Source organism: Carassius auratus, unplaced genomic scaffold (genome assembly GCF_003368295.1).
Source record: "Carassius auratus strain Wakin unplaced genomic scaffold, ASM336829v1 scaf_tig00009729, whole genome shotgun sequence".
Classification (NCBI taxonomy): Eukaryota; Metazoa; Chordata; class Actinopteri; order Cypriniformes; family Cyprinidae; genus Carassius; species Carassius auratus.
Window position 1 is genome coordinate 20,025 of NW_020524068.1, and position 12,975 is coordinate 32,999.

At 38.3% G+C, this 12,975-nt stretch overlaps 1 protein-coding gene across 1 annotated transcript in view; it reads right to left on the reverse strand.

Moving 5' to 3' along the window:
- LOC113072647 (transcription initiation factor TFIID subunit 6-like) overlaps positions 1 to 12,975 on the reverse strand; it is a 41,668-nt gene that overhangs the window by 15,375 nt on the left and 13,318 nt on the right. The window contains exons 6-7 of the mRNA XM_026245623.1: positions 1,177 to 1,296; positions 959 to 1,074 (exon numbers count right to left, since the gene is read on the reverse strand). Of these exons, the coding sequence (XP_026101408.1) occupies positions 959 to 1,074; positions 1,177 to 1,296 (236 nt within the window). The remainder of the gene's footprint in view (positions 1 to 958; positions 1,075 to 1,176; positions 1,297 to 12,975) is intronic.

The following is a 12,975-nucleotide window of genomic DNA, read 5'->3' on the forward strand; positions in this document are numbered from 1 at the left end:
CAAAACAAAGCAGTTTGTGATACCCGGTTCGCGAACTAATCATTCAATGTAACCGGATATTTTTGAACTGAACTCAGTGTTCATCTTCAGACTTTTCTTCACAGCAGTTCAGTCAGTGTACTGTTTGAGTACATTAATTACTCCGGGATATTGTTTTGTTTGAACTCAAAGGGAGTGTCAGCCACATTAAAATGTTTACAGTTTAAGTAATTTGTGGATTAATGCGTACGGGTTTGGAACAACATGAGGGTAAGTTATTAATGACATAATTTTGCTATTTGGGTGAACTATCCCTTTAATGTTAACTAATGAATTAACTGATGTTAACTAAATAAGCCTATTGTAAAGTGTGAATGAACACTAACGAATCAAAACACTTTATCTAGAACACATTATAGTCCAGATTAAAAAAAAAGAAAGAAAAAAAAGAAAATAAATATCCTATTAAATCTAAAAATATGAGTATTTTCCACTCCGATGAACACCATAGAATACCCTAATCTGAATGGCTATTTAAAATTATTTAAATCTGTTTCAGAAAGTAGCAGCTGCTTTATTTATAGGGTTTCCTGGGTAAAGGCTGTATTCTCTGCAGTTTAGCGCCATCTGCTTCTATTTAGCACATCTCTCACATGTTCCCCCTATACAAGGCGGGCGTAAAAGTTGAAGCAGCGGACTCAGGTGGAGTTTGAGCTCATCGGCGCATCTGTACAACAGTGTCCTGGGTCACCAGGAGCAAACAATGGAGAGCGCTCTGCTGGACAAATTAAGCAATTACATCATTCAAAAGCATTTAATCTGCGTTATACTTTATGTAAAAAAAAAAAAAAATCATATTGGCAGCATATTTGCCGATACTGATATATCGGTGACAGACTCATATCGGCCGATAATATATTGGTCGGGCTCTAAATAGGACTCCTTTCATTTTGGACCCTGAGCACACACACACACTTACCGCTCTTTTGGCTTCACATGATCCCACACAAGCTTCTGTGATTTCCTTATAGTACAGCTGCTGCTCTACAGAGAGCTCATGGGTGCTACGTGGCTTCATCCGCATCTTCTCTTTTCCTGAAACACCACGAGAGAGAAGTGTGAGTAAGATAGGAAAACCAGTGCGTAAAAATAATTAAAACACCAGGAGGCACAATTTTAGTTGAACTAATTTCTGACCTTTTACTTCAGCAGAGCTTGCACCCTGACCCTTGGTCTGGATTGAGCCTTCCTCTTCCTGTCCAGGTTTTACAGCTTTGAGTGGCTCTGTGGAATCTGTCTTCTGCTGCTCTTTAGGCACTGTGGTGAAGGTAAAGGTTAAGGAAAGACAATTACATATATATATATATATATATATATATATATATATATACCGCGTACCGAACCGAAAGCCTCGTACCGAACGGTTCAATACGAATACGCGTATCGTTACATCCCTAATATATATATATATATATATATATATATATATATATATATATTAGGGGTGCTCCGATCACGATCGGCCGATCGTTAATGCACATCTCGTCAGTAAAGCCGGTTCTCTAATCAGCGGTTAATTCCATCAGGTGCGTGATTTCACATAGAGCAGCTGTTACTACACAGAGGCGTTGTTAATAGAGAAGATGCGCAAATCCACTTCATTTTCAGCGTTTATTGGCGCATCTTCTCAGTTAACAACGGCTCTGTGTAGTAACAGCTGCTCTATGTGAAATCACGCACCTGATGGAATTAACCGCTGATTAGAGAACCGGCTTTACTGACGAGATGTGCATTAACGATCGGCCGATCGTGATCGGAGCACCCCTAATATATATATATATATATATATATATATATATATTAGGGATGTAACGATACGCGTATTCGTATTCAACCGTTCGGTACGAGGCTTTCGGTTCGGTACGCGGTATGCATTATGTAGTACCGAACGGTTCGTTGGACTAATTAATTACATTTGGAAAATAAAAAAAGTGTGTGAAATATAATGTTATGCGTTCAACAAGGTAGTGCAATAACCCAAACGATGTAACAGGCAATGCCCCTGACACCCCCGAAGAAAAAAAAAACAACTTTTATGTTTATGTTAGGATACTCAGTCAGACGCTCGCTCACTCAGTACGCGCTGAGACCAGAAATAGAAGATCCTCCAATAACCAACAGGTCTGGTGTTTGGGTGCACTTTGGATTCCCTGTAAACTAGAATTATGATGGCAAGAGAGCGGTGTTTAAAAAAAACAACGGTCGCATCTGCTACATGACAATAGGGTAGGCTACACCAGCGGAAATACAAAAAACCCCCCCAAAAAAAACAGCGGGAATACTTAAAACATGTCAAATCATTTACGCCGACATCACCTTAGTGTGTCAGTATCTGGGAAAAGACGAAAAAAAGGAGAAACATATACGCAACAAACTATCCCGGCAGCATTTAGACAAACATTTCCAACGGATTCAAACAGGGCAAAAGACATCACTGCGGCGATTGGTACATTTACGTTACATTTATGTTATAGCCGCGGATATGAGACCTTACTATTTACCATTTATTCTATCATCACCATTATAGTTTACAGGGAATCCAAAGTGCACCCAAACACCAGACCTGTTGGTTATTGGAGGATCTTCTATTTCTGGTCTGTTAATCGCCTTGGCCATTTTGCAACGAGCCATTTTTTTTTTAAATCATTCTTTTTGCTGTATCTAAAACGTACCGAACCATACTGAACCGAACCATGACACCAGTGTATCGTATTGAACCGAACCGTGAATTTTGTGAACCGTTACACCCCTAATATATATATATATATATATATATATATATATATATATATATATATATATTATTATTATTTGATAAAAAAGATTTCCATGTAATTTTCTTAAAATGGTATACTAGTGCACTACTGCATACATGCACAGCAGTGTTTCCCACAAATAGACTTTACTTGGGCCCAGGTATATTTGGAGAAACCAAATAATTTTTTTTTTTTTACATTTACAATTGTTTTTTTATCCTCTAAGGCTTTTTTTAATCCACCTGAATAATGAAACCATCCACGATCAATTAAACAGTGTAAAAATCACCCCTCGCATCTGCTTGTTCTGTGAGTTTGAGAAGTGTTTCCTCCCGCTGACATTCCCATGTGCTGCAGAGATGCGGTTGATATTTCACAGACAGAAACAGGGCTCGACAGTGTGGGTGCTTTAGTCCCATTTCTGACTAAAATAGATGTGTTCGAACTGTAAAATGATGTCTCCCCATTTCATTTTTTTTTCTTTTTTTTTTCATTTTAACATTTCAATCATACTGTCGTGTTTATGTCTCATCTTTTATTGAATTTATCAGCATTTTAATCCATCTTGTAGATGTAGGTATAACCAGTACTGGTAAAATGCATTAAAATGTATGTATAGATTATATTTAAAATAGGCCTGGGCGAAAAATCAATTGAATTAATTAATTCGAATTTTTTGTTACAGGCGATTAAAAAAATAAGTAAATCGAGTTTTTGTGTAATGGCACATTTTCACTCACATAGCACATGCATTTAGATTAAAAAAAAAAAAAAAAAAAAAAAAGACAATTTATAAGGGCATTCACTATAAACACCATTTACTATTCAACCTTAGGCATACATGACTTTCTGGTGAAGCCTGTGTGTAATGCGCTAGGCAGTACGTTACTACTGTCCCTCTCATTCTGCAGCAGTACAAACACAGTTGGGCGTGTTTTGCTTGCTTTAGTGTTTCTGCATTATATAAGTGACTTTGGAATATAAAAATCACAGTACGTTTCAGATAAAAAAAAACATGATGTGACATGACAAAGAAAGTAACAAAAAAAACGTGTAAAATGTTTTAATGGGCATAATTAAGTGTGAAAACAACCGAAGAATATACAGTTTAACCAAAAATTACTCAGAAACCAGATATACATTTTTATATATATTTTTTTTACTAGCCTTATACAACACAACACCTTATACAACACCCCCTCTCCGGCTGTAAGACTGCTCTGACCCAGGGCCGGTATGCGGAAGCTAGCAGAGGTCATTGAAGCATGCAGACTCAAAGTGAACAAAGCCAAGATGTCAACATAATACCAGTCTATTCAATTAGTCAGGCAAGGGGGAGCAGCACTAAGCAGCTTTGTAAGGGAGAGGTCCCTCTTGTCACCAGGAGATGAGTGGGACCTGAGAGCCAATTGAAGTTCCCACAGCAGATTGTCATAACATCTCTTCGACCTGACATTGTAATCTGGTCCACCTTCACCTTCAAGACTGACATCATGGCTGAGCTAACTGTGCCATGGGAAGATGGGATAAAGGCAGCATTTGAGAGGAAAATGTAGAAGAATGCAGAGCATGTATCCGCAAGCATTCAAGCTGGGTGGAGAGCATATACCCTTCCAGTGGAGGTTGGTTGCAGAGGCTTCACCGGAACCTCCATGCAGCATTTCCTTAAAGGTCCCATGACATGAAATTTTCACTTTCTGAGGTTTTATAACATTAATATGAGTTCCCCTAGCCTGTATATGTTCCCCAAGTTTCTAGAAATTTTAATCGGTGTAAATCGAGATTTTGCTATCTTTCTCTGCCTTTGAGAAAATGGAAGCTCAACCGAGCTGATCTTGAATCTTCTCCTTGTGATGTTTTAAGGAGAAATGTTTTAGGATATGGATTTGACAGCTCCACCACAAACAGTGAGTAACAGTGTTCATTAATGCCTGATCTGTGATCAGTGATTTCTGATGTAGCTAATTATTCAAGTTCACACAGAATTTCTTTCTAAATCGTTTAATACTGTTTATACATCAGTGAATCAAGCCAGTGACTAAACGATCAACTTCACGTTGTTCATGCTTAGTAGCATGAAACAAATCTGTTAATTAAATTGTGATTTAACTACAGAGAGCGATTAAAGAACGCTCCCTTTACGAGATGCATTCACATGATAAACAGACTCTGTTTACTCAATGCTCATGAAGTGAAGTGAAGTGACATTCAGCCAAGTATGGTAACCCATACTCAGAATTTGTGCTCTGCATTTAACCCATCCGAAATGCACACACACAGAGCAGTGAACACACACACACACTGTGAGCACACACCCGGAGCAGTGGGCAGCCATTTATGCTGTAGCGCCCGGGGAGCAGTTGGGGGTTCGATGCCTTGCTCAAGGGCTCCTAAGTCGTGGTATTGAAGGTGGAGAGAGAACTGTACATGCACTCCCCCCACCCACAATTCCGTCCGGCCCGAGACTAGAACCCACAACCCTTCGATTGGGAGTCCAAACCTCTAACCATTAGACCACGACTTCCCCCATCCCTCATCACTGCAGCCTTTCATGTGATTTGAAAAGATCGAAAAATAATTATATAATCAACACTTCCATGATTCGATAATCTTGACAGCTGTAATAGTAAATATATATACGCAATATACGCAACTGGAATCCGTTAACACGGGTGCGTTAAAAAATTTGCATCGCATACGCACTGCAGACAGAGTATGTGTGAAACAGGCGTAAGGTTGTTTGCACCTTGTGCAATGTGGAATTAGTTTACAGCTTTTACAAGCACTTTGTGATGCATTTTGGAAACAGGAGATGAGCCCCTTTACTAATGCACCACCTAGCTTGATAAACCCTTTCTCAAAGACTTACTGTTTGTCAATTTTATTTGTGTAACACACATATTCTGAATGCCTTCGGCAGAATTCGAATGAGCCATTTTATATACAGCAGTGCAGCGATCGTTTACGTACCAAGTAGCGAACTGCAAATGCATCCTGTGTGAAAGCACATCGAGTCCGTGCTGCACCACATACGTAACGCACACGGGCTGCATACGGAGTATGTGTGAAACAGGCGTGAGCAGGGCCAAATAATTAAATGTAAAATATCACTGGATAGTCTTCAATGTAAAAATTAAATATACAAATCAAACCTACATTTATTCAGACACCTTCAACATTTCTCACATTATTACAATTATAAAAATTATATCTGGTGTCTGAATAATTTTTTGTTTGACTGTTAAAACTACAAAATAATTCAGTCAAGAGCAGTGAGTGATTTTAATTTTAATTTTCTTGGATTAACATTACAGCAGCCAGTAGCTAAATTAGGTGCAGTCACTTTAAGAGACGATGAACGCATCCAATATAATAAACATCCCATTTTTTTCCCTCAACTGTTTACTTTCACTTGAAGCTGCAGTCGGTAACTTTTGACACTCTAGCGGTTAATAAACAGAACTGCTTGCATCTTGCGGAAGAAGATCGCAGCTGGAACTATACTGTACTGTATATATATATATATATATATATATATATATATATATATATATATATATATATTAGTGCTGTCAAAATTAGCGCGTTAACGCATTCGATTAATTTGAAATATTTAACGCGTTAAAAAAAAATAACGCAATTAACGCTGTTGCAGTTTTTTTTATTTCCAGTTGTGGCCTATGTGTGTTCAACGTGTAAAGAAATATGGATAAGACCAAGGAAGGACTTTTAGACGGAAAGTTTCAGTATAAAACTCTGCCGGATTACTCTTCAGTCTGCCACAAGAAACATTACTCATCATTTAGTCTGCCACAAGAAACAGCAACATTAAAATCATGAACTCAAATGTCATTGTTTAAAAAAAAAAAAACAATGACTGTAACAGTGCGTAAATCAGACCTTTCTGTAACGCTAAAGTTAATAAGCTTAAACAAAAAATAACGAAATAATTGTGAAGCGGAGTATTTTTTGTACACAGTGCCGCGAACTGTCAATCACTCCTGTACCCGTGCATCATTGTCCTCCTCGCAGCTGCAGCAACTTGCGCTCTCTTTCTTCATCAAGCTTTAAAACAAAAAGGGGACAAAAAGATCATATTGTCTTTGTGCATAGGCTATAGATTAATTAGATACATGAATATCTAAATTTGTGCCTTGCCGTCTACGGTATTTTTTTAGAACTTAGAAAAAAGATGCTGCAGCCAATGAACAGCCAGCGGGGGCTGCAGGACGACTCAACCTCCGCAGACAGTTTTTAATGTTTATCAGACAATAAATATTCAAGATTTTGCTTTAGTATAACTCACAACGAGTTTCACACACCTTCTCCGGCCACGTTGAGTTGTTGACACTTAACAGTGGGAAAAGCGACACATGCGCTATTCACTTGTATAACTTAAGGGTGAATGGGTAATGTAGTTTCTGCTCTGGGTGGGATGAATTAGGAAGCTTGCATTGTGAAGGGCGCTCTGAAAATCGGCAGTGCAGGTAAAAGATTAAAACCTCTATTAAAAAAGATGTCCAAATGAGCGTACCGGTACGCTACAAGCACGTTCTGGGCGCACGGAGAGGTGGCGGTACGCTCAAGAGCTATATTTGGAAGTGGCGGTACTGAGTACAGGTGCGTACTGGCCCACTTAAAGCACTGGCAATGACTATACTTTGGAATTTTTTTGCAGTCCACTTAGAATTCAACATGGAAATTTTTGTTTTTTATTGGCATTGATTGTTTTGAAATTCAAATGGTACTTACATGCCTGTGTTTTTATTTCTGTAATAAATATGGCTTTCAAGCCAACAGTTAATTTGGAGGATATTGATGGTTTATTGCAGGTATGTTGTTTACATGAGAAAATCTGTGTTACAAGTTAAACAAAAATTCCAATAAACAATCATATTTTGAATTTAAATAGTTTCTTTGTCTTGAGTTTACATTAATTATTTACATTTTACATTTACATATCCAAAAAGTTTCAGTCTTTTAATTGCAATTAATCACGATTAATCGCGATTAATTTTAAAAAATTGTGCGATTAATTAGTTAACTTTTTTTAATCGATTGACAGCACTAATATATATATATTGTGTATATATATATATATATATATATATATATATATTAGTGGTGGGCCATTATCGGCGTTAACGTGCTACGTTAACGTGCTGCGTTAACGTGAGACTCTTAAAGGGCGATAAAAAAAAATATGGACGTTAATCTATTCTCAAATTTGGGTTGGGAGCTGGGTCTATACTAAGCAAGCTATGATGACTTTCACCTTGATATTTTATATAACCGGCTGGCTAAGGCCAGCCTAAAAACATGCTCAGGACAGTTGACGGGCCACTGCTGCGCATCGTCACGAAAGCTTATCTTTTTCACGTGTTTTTAAGCCTTACCGCTTGTCGATTTAAACATTAAAGGTGCCATATGCAAAAATGTAGGTTAAAATATCCATAACATGACCTACACGCATCAAAAGAATGAGAAGAAATAAGGGCGATGATGTCATTAAAAAAATTTCAAGTTATAGTGCTGCAGAGATATCAACCTTAATTAGCATTAGCATTACTAGCCCCGGCCCGACAGGTGTCGTAATACCAGTTTCGGCCATGGGAGGCGGTATGTGGGCAACATAACCACCAGCCAACCTGCAATACACGAATAACTCGCACGGCTTGTGGGCATGCCTGAACCTGATGTCAATCATGTGGAAAGTACAGCCCAGTACTTAATTTCAGTTCAGGGAAGAGAGAGAAAGGATGGCTCAAGCCCTTGGCAAGACACCACCCGCTACAGGGAAACAACCGCGCTCGGAATCACAAATCAAATCCGATAAGAAAAGGAGCCGAACCAGAGTAAACATCGGCACTGCTTTTAATCGCTGGAGACAACTGATGGACCTGAAAGAAATGAGGTTGGACTCCAAACTTGCAACCTTTCTTTTGGATTGGTAAGTTAGATGCTGTTAGTATTTCGCTAGAAGTTTGTTTTATATGTTTGTGTATTTGTTTTCGGGAAGTTATAACATAGAAATGTATCGAAGGCTGTTCGATAAACGTGCTAATGTTAGAGATGGCTAACCGTAGCTGCGTTTGATAATTAGCTAGCTATAACTTAACGTTACCCATTTTATTATATCATAACTAACCTGCTCTATCTAGTCTGTTGGTCTCCATGTTCTCTTTGCTTCGTGGTTTTTCTGTACGTGAAAAAATTGATGTGTGGCGTGAAAGCGTGTGAAAAGTCAATTGCGTGTGTCTCACGGTGAATACTTGAGAGTTGGCACATTAGTTCCCAAGCAGAATAAAGGACAGGTTGATTTTTGTTGTTTAGCGTTTGTATTAATCTATGATGTGTCCCTGTTTGCGTACAGGGACATAAAAAATAAATTAAAAGTGATACGTGGACCAAGGTGTCTGAGATTGTTCATTTTAAGTAAAGGATCCTAATATTTCGTCCACAACAATATTTAATGAGGTTAACTTATAACTCCTGGTTAGTCTGCACGAGATCAACAAGCTTGTTTGCTTTGCGGACGCTTTACTGTGTGAACGCACAGTTAGGCTTCGGCTATGGCTGTAGTGTTGTTGTGAAAGTAGGGGCGGAGCATAGAGATTATGCCGTTTCTCGTTTGTTACTCTAGAGTAGACCAATTCACTTTATTGAGGCATACTGCCCCCATCTGGTATGGAATGTGGAGTATGACTTGATTTTTTTTTGCCAAACATTACAGATGGCACCTTTAAAGCATCCAAAAACAAGACGCGGAAAAAAGCTGAACCGATTAGCTGGTTACTCGCGAGCTGTGTATCACGGACTGCGACGCTGAACCGAGCTCTCTTCTGCAAAGTTCTCTACAAAGTCCCTCCTGCAACTGAATGAACAAATACAAATGGCAGTTTGAACAAACAAAAAGTTTGTTAAAAAGATGTTAAAAAGCCCAATTCAGTAGGGGTGTAACGGTTCACAAAATTCACGGTTCGGTTCGATACGATACACTGATGTCACGGTTCGGTTCGATACGTTTTAGATACAGCAAAATGTAAAAACATCTCAACTTTTCAGAATGCCGCAAGCGCACCGCGGGTCATGTGACAAGAACCAACCAATCAGCTTCATCCTTTCCCGTAACAAGGTTGAGAGCTCAGCCAAGATGAAGGAACAGCTGATCATAGTTGTATATGGATTGCAATTTTGAAATAAATTTAGTAGCAGAGCTACTGCAAGCGATTTTTAGAGCTGCAAATCCATTTATCCTTCGCTGAAATTTCCGCGTCTCATGGAGAGAGCACGTCATTGTTGCTTAGCAAAGACAGACGCCTCATGAGCGCTTCTGCCCGAGCGCTTTGGAAAGGAGGAGAAAGACGTGCTTAGCGTTTTCCACGCGTTTTTAGGAGCGATATGTGAACGGCCCCTAAGGCGCTCGCTCACTCAGCACGCGCTGAAGGCTCGTTGCAAAATGTCTAATGCATTTAACAGACCAGAAATATAAGATCCTAAAATAACCAACAGGTCTGGTGTTTGGGTTGGATTCCCTGTAAGCTATAGTGTCTAAATGCTGCAGGGATAGTTTGTTGCGTGCATGTTTCTCCTTTTTTTCGTCTTTTCCCAGATAGTACTGACGCATATATCCCAGATATTCCCGCTGGGGTTTTTTTTTTTTTTTTTTTTTTGTATTCCCGCTGGTGTACCCTGTCATGTTGCAGATGCGACATACCATTGTTTTTTTATCCACCACTCTCTTGCCATCACCATTATAGCTTAAAGGGAATCCAAAGTGCACCCAAACACCAGACCTGTTGGTTATTGGGGGATCTTCTCATTTCTAGTCTGTTAAACGCATTGGCTATTTTGCAACGAGCCTTCAGCGCGTACTGAGTGAGCGAGCGCCTGCTGAGTAGCCTAACATAAACATATAAGATGGTGTTTTTTTCTTCTTCGGGAGTGTCAGGGAAGTTGCCTGTTACGTTGTTTGGGTTATTGGGCTACCTTGTCGAACGCATATCATTATATTTCTATCTCTCTCTTTTTTTTTTTTTTTCCAAATATAATTAATTACTCCAACGAACCGTTCGGTATACATAATGCGTACCGCGTACCGAACCGAAAGCGTCGTACCGAACGGTTCAATACGAATACGCGTATCGTTACACCCCTACAATTCAGTACTCGCTGTGTTCTGGTGTTCAGGGCTCATGCAGAGAAAGGATTCTCGAAACGCTTGAACACCAAATCTGCTTCATTTTGCTCTTGTGCCGACAAATACATACAAAATATGTCAAAATATCCACCTCGGAAATTAAGCTTGAAAAAACTGTCAGTTATTTAAAGTAAACAGTGAAAGTAAACAGTTGAGGGAAAAAATGGGATGTGATGGACAAGAAGAGATTTTTTCCAAACGATGAATATAGCCAAGTAAAAGTCTTGAGAATGTTGTACTTCAATGTTTTGTTGGACAGAGTAACAAAGCAGATAAGAGAGAATGCAATATACTTTTCTTCAGTACTTTGGATACTTGTCATTGGAGAAACGTCATTATGGTTCAATGAATGCAACACTCAGTTAGTCAAAGCACTGTGTGTGCTCGACCCTGGAAGCAGTGACTTTCTGAACAGTACAACAGTTAAACCACTTTTGGACTTAACCAAAACAGTTTTTTGTTTCTGTCGTTCATCAGTTTTTACGGATGAAACTGCTTGTTCGAACAGGGATAAAAGGGGCCCCTCTTGATCTACTGCAACCAGGGCTCTGAACCGGTTCAAGGAACGAAAACGTAAACAGGAAACAAACAAAATTTTGACACTGACATTTGAAATCAAATTTTATAGTTCCGAACAGAATCGAAAATTTTAAATGGCCATTAACCGGTTAATAATGTTATTTTATCTTTCCATTTAATATTTGAAATTTGCTGTCAACCAATCAGAATTCCAGTAGTAAGGCACATGCAAATGTGACGCTGAAGCCAATGAGTGAAATGTCCTCTCAGCTGTGAACTCGTATGTAAGTCGCAATGGCAATGCACCGCCCTTAAGAGTTTATCTGAGGATAGTGTGAGATGAATTCAAAAGATCACACGCACCTGCAGCGCTTCTGTGAATAGAGAAAACAGGAAAACTAACCCCTATAGGCTTACATAAAGAGGAATATAGGCATATACACTAAATATATTTCACTTAAATCATATCGACAGATTAACGAAATGAAAGAAACAACAAAACAGCAGAGAGTAGTAGTAGTCTTTATTTTGCAAAAGCTTTACAGTTTTAATTATTTTGCAAAAGCTTGACAGCTTTGATTAATGTCTTGCTTCTGTATAACCAACCAGCTTTAGTATGACCACCGTGCCGACACACCATAATTTTGCTATACTGAAGCCTGTTCATTATCAAAACAAAATAATAATAGAAACAAATAACTAGTTACACTGCTCCGTTCAGCGTAACCGCGCCTCACTGTGCTGATAAAGCCGATGTGAAGGATGATGTTTTATGTCGATGAAAGTACAAACACTATATAATTAATCATATTTTAGCATCCAGATACATCAGGAACATGGAAACATTTGGATTTGTGCTGAATGAGAGAGGTAGGCATCAGCTTAAACGTAAATGAATTTGTTTTTTGGATTAACGTTTTTATAGCCTTTAGAGGATTTGTTTTGGAGAGAAACTACTAACTGTTTTCATAGTGTTTGTTAACATTTTGCTTTAGACTACAGGCATTTTAGCCTTCACTATTTCGGAAAGTAATAGGGTTTATAAAATGCGATGTGAGCCGCAACTTAAGGTGTTTTTTTTTTTGTTTGTTTTTTTTCCTCACCCTCAAAACGCAATGTTAGGCTATACACTTTTATTTATTTTTATTTATTTATTTATTTATTTTTACAATGCAGCAAACATTTAAAAAAATAATTTGATGTCTTAAAGTGTTGATACATTCTTTTTTTCTTTTTTTTGTAGCCTAAATTTGGCCAAAATCTAGAAAAGATGATGCTTTGGCTTTGACTAACCGCAGCGGGTTATTGACTAACATTAGATCTCTATTTTTTCCTTTTCTTTCTGAGTAAAGAAAATGCTGTACTTATATTATATCACTATTATTGTAGGGAGTGAAATGTAAGGTCAAAATTAATGTTCTAACTTTAAATAAGATCTAAAAGGTATTATCGCAAGAACAG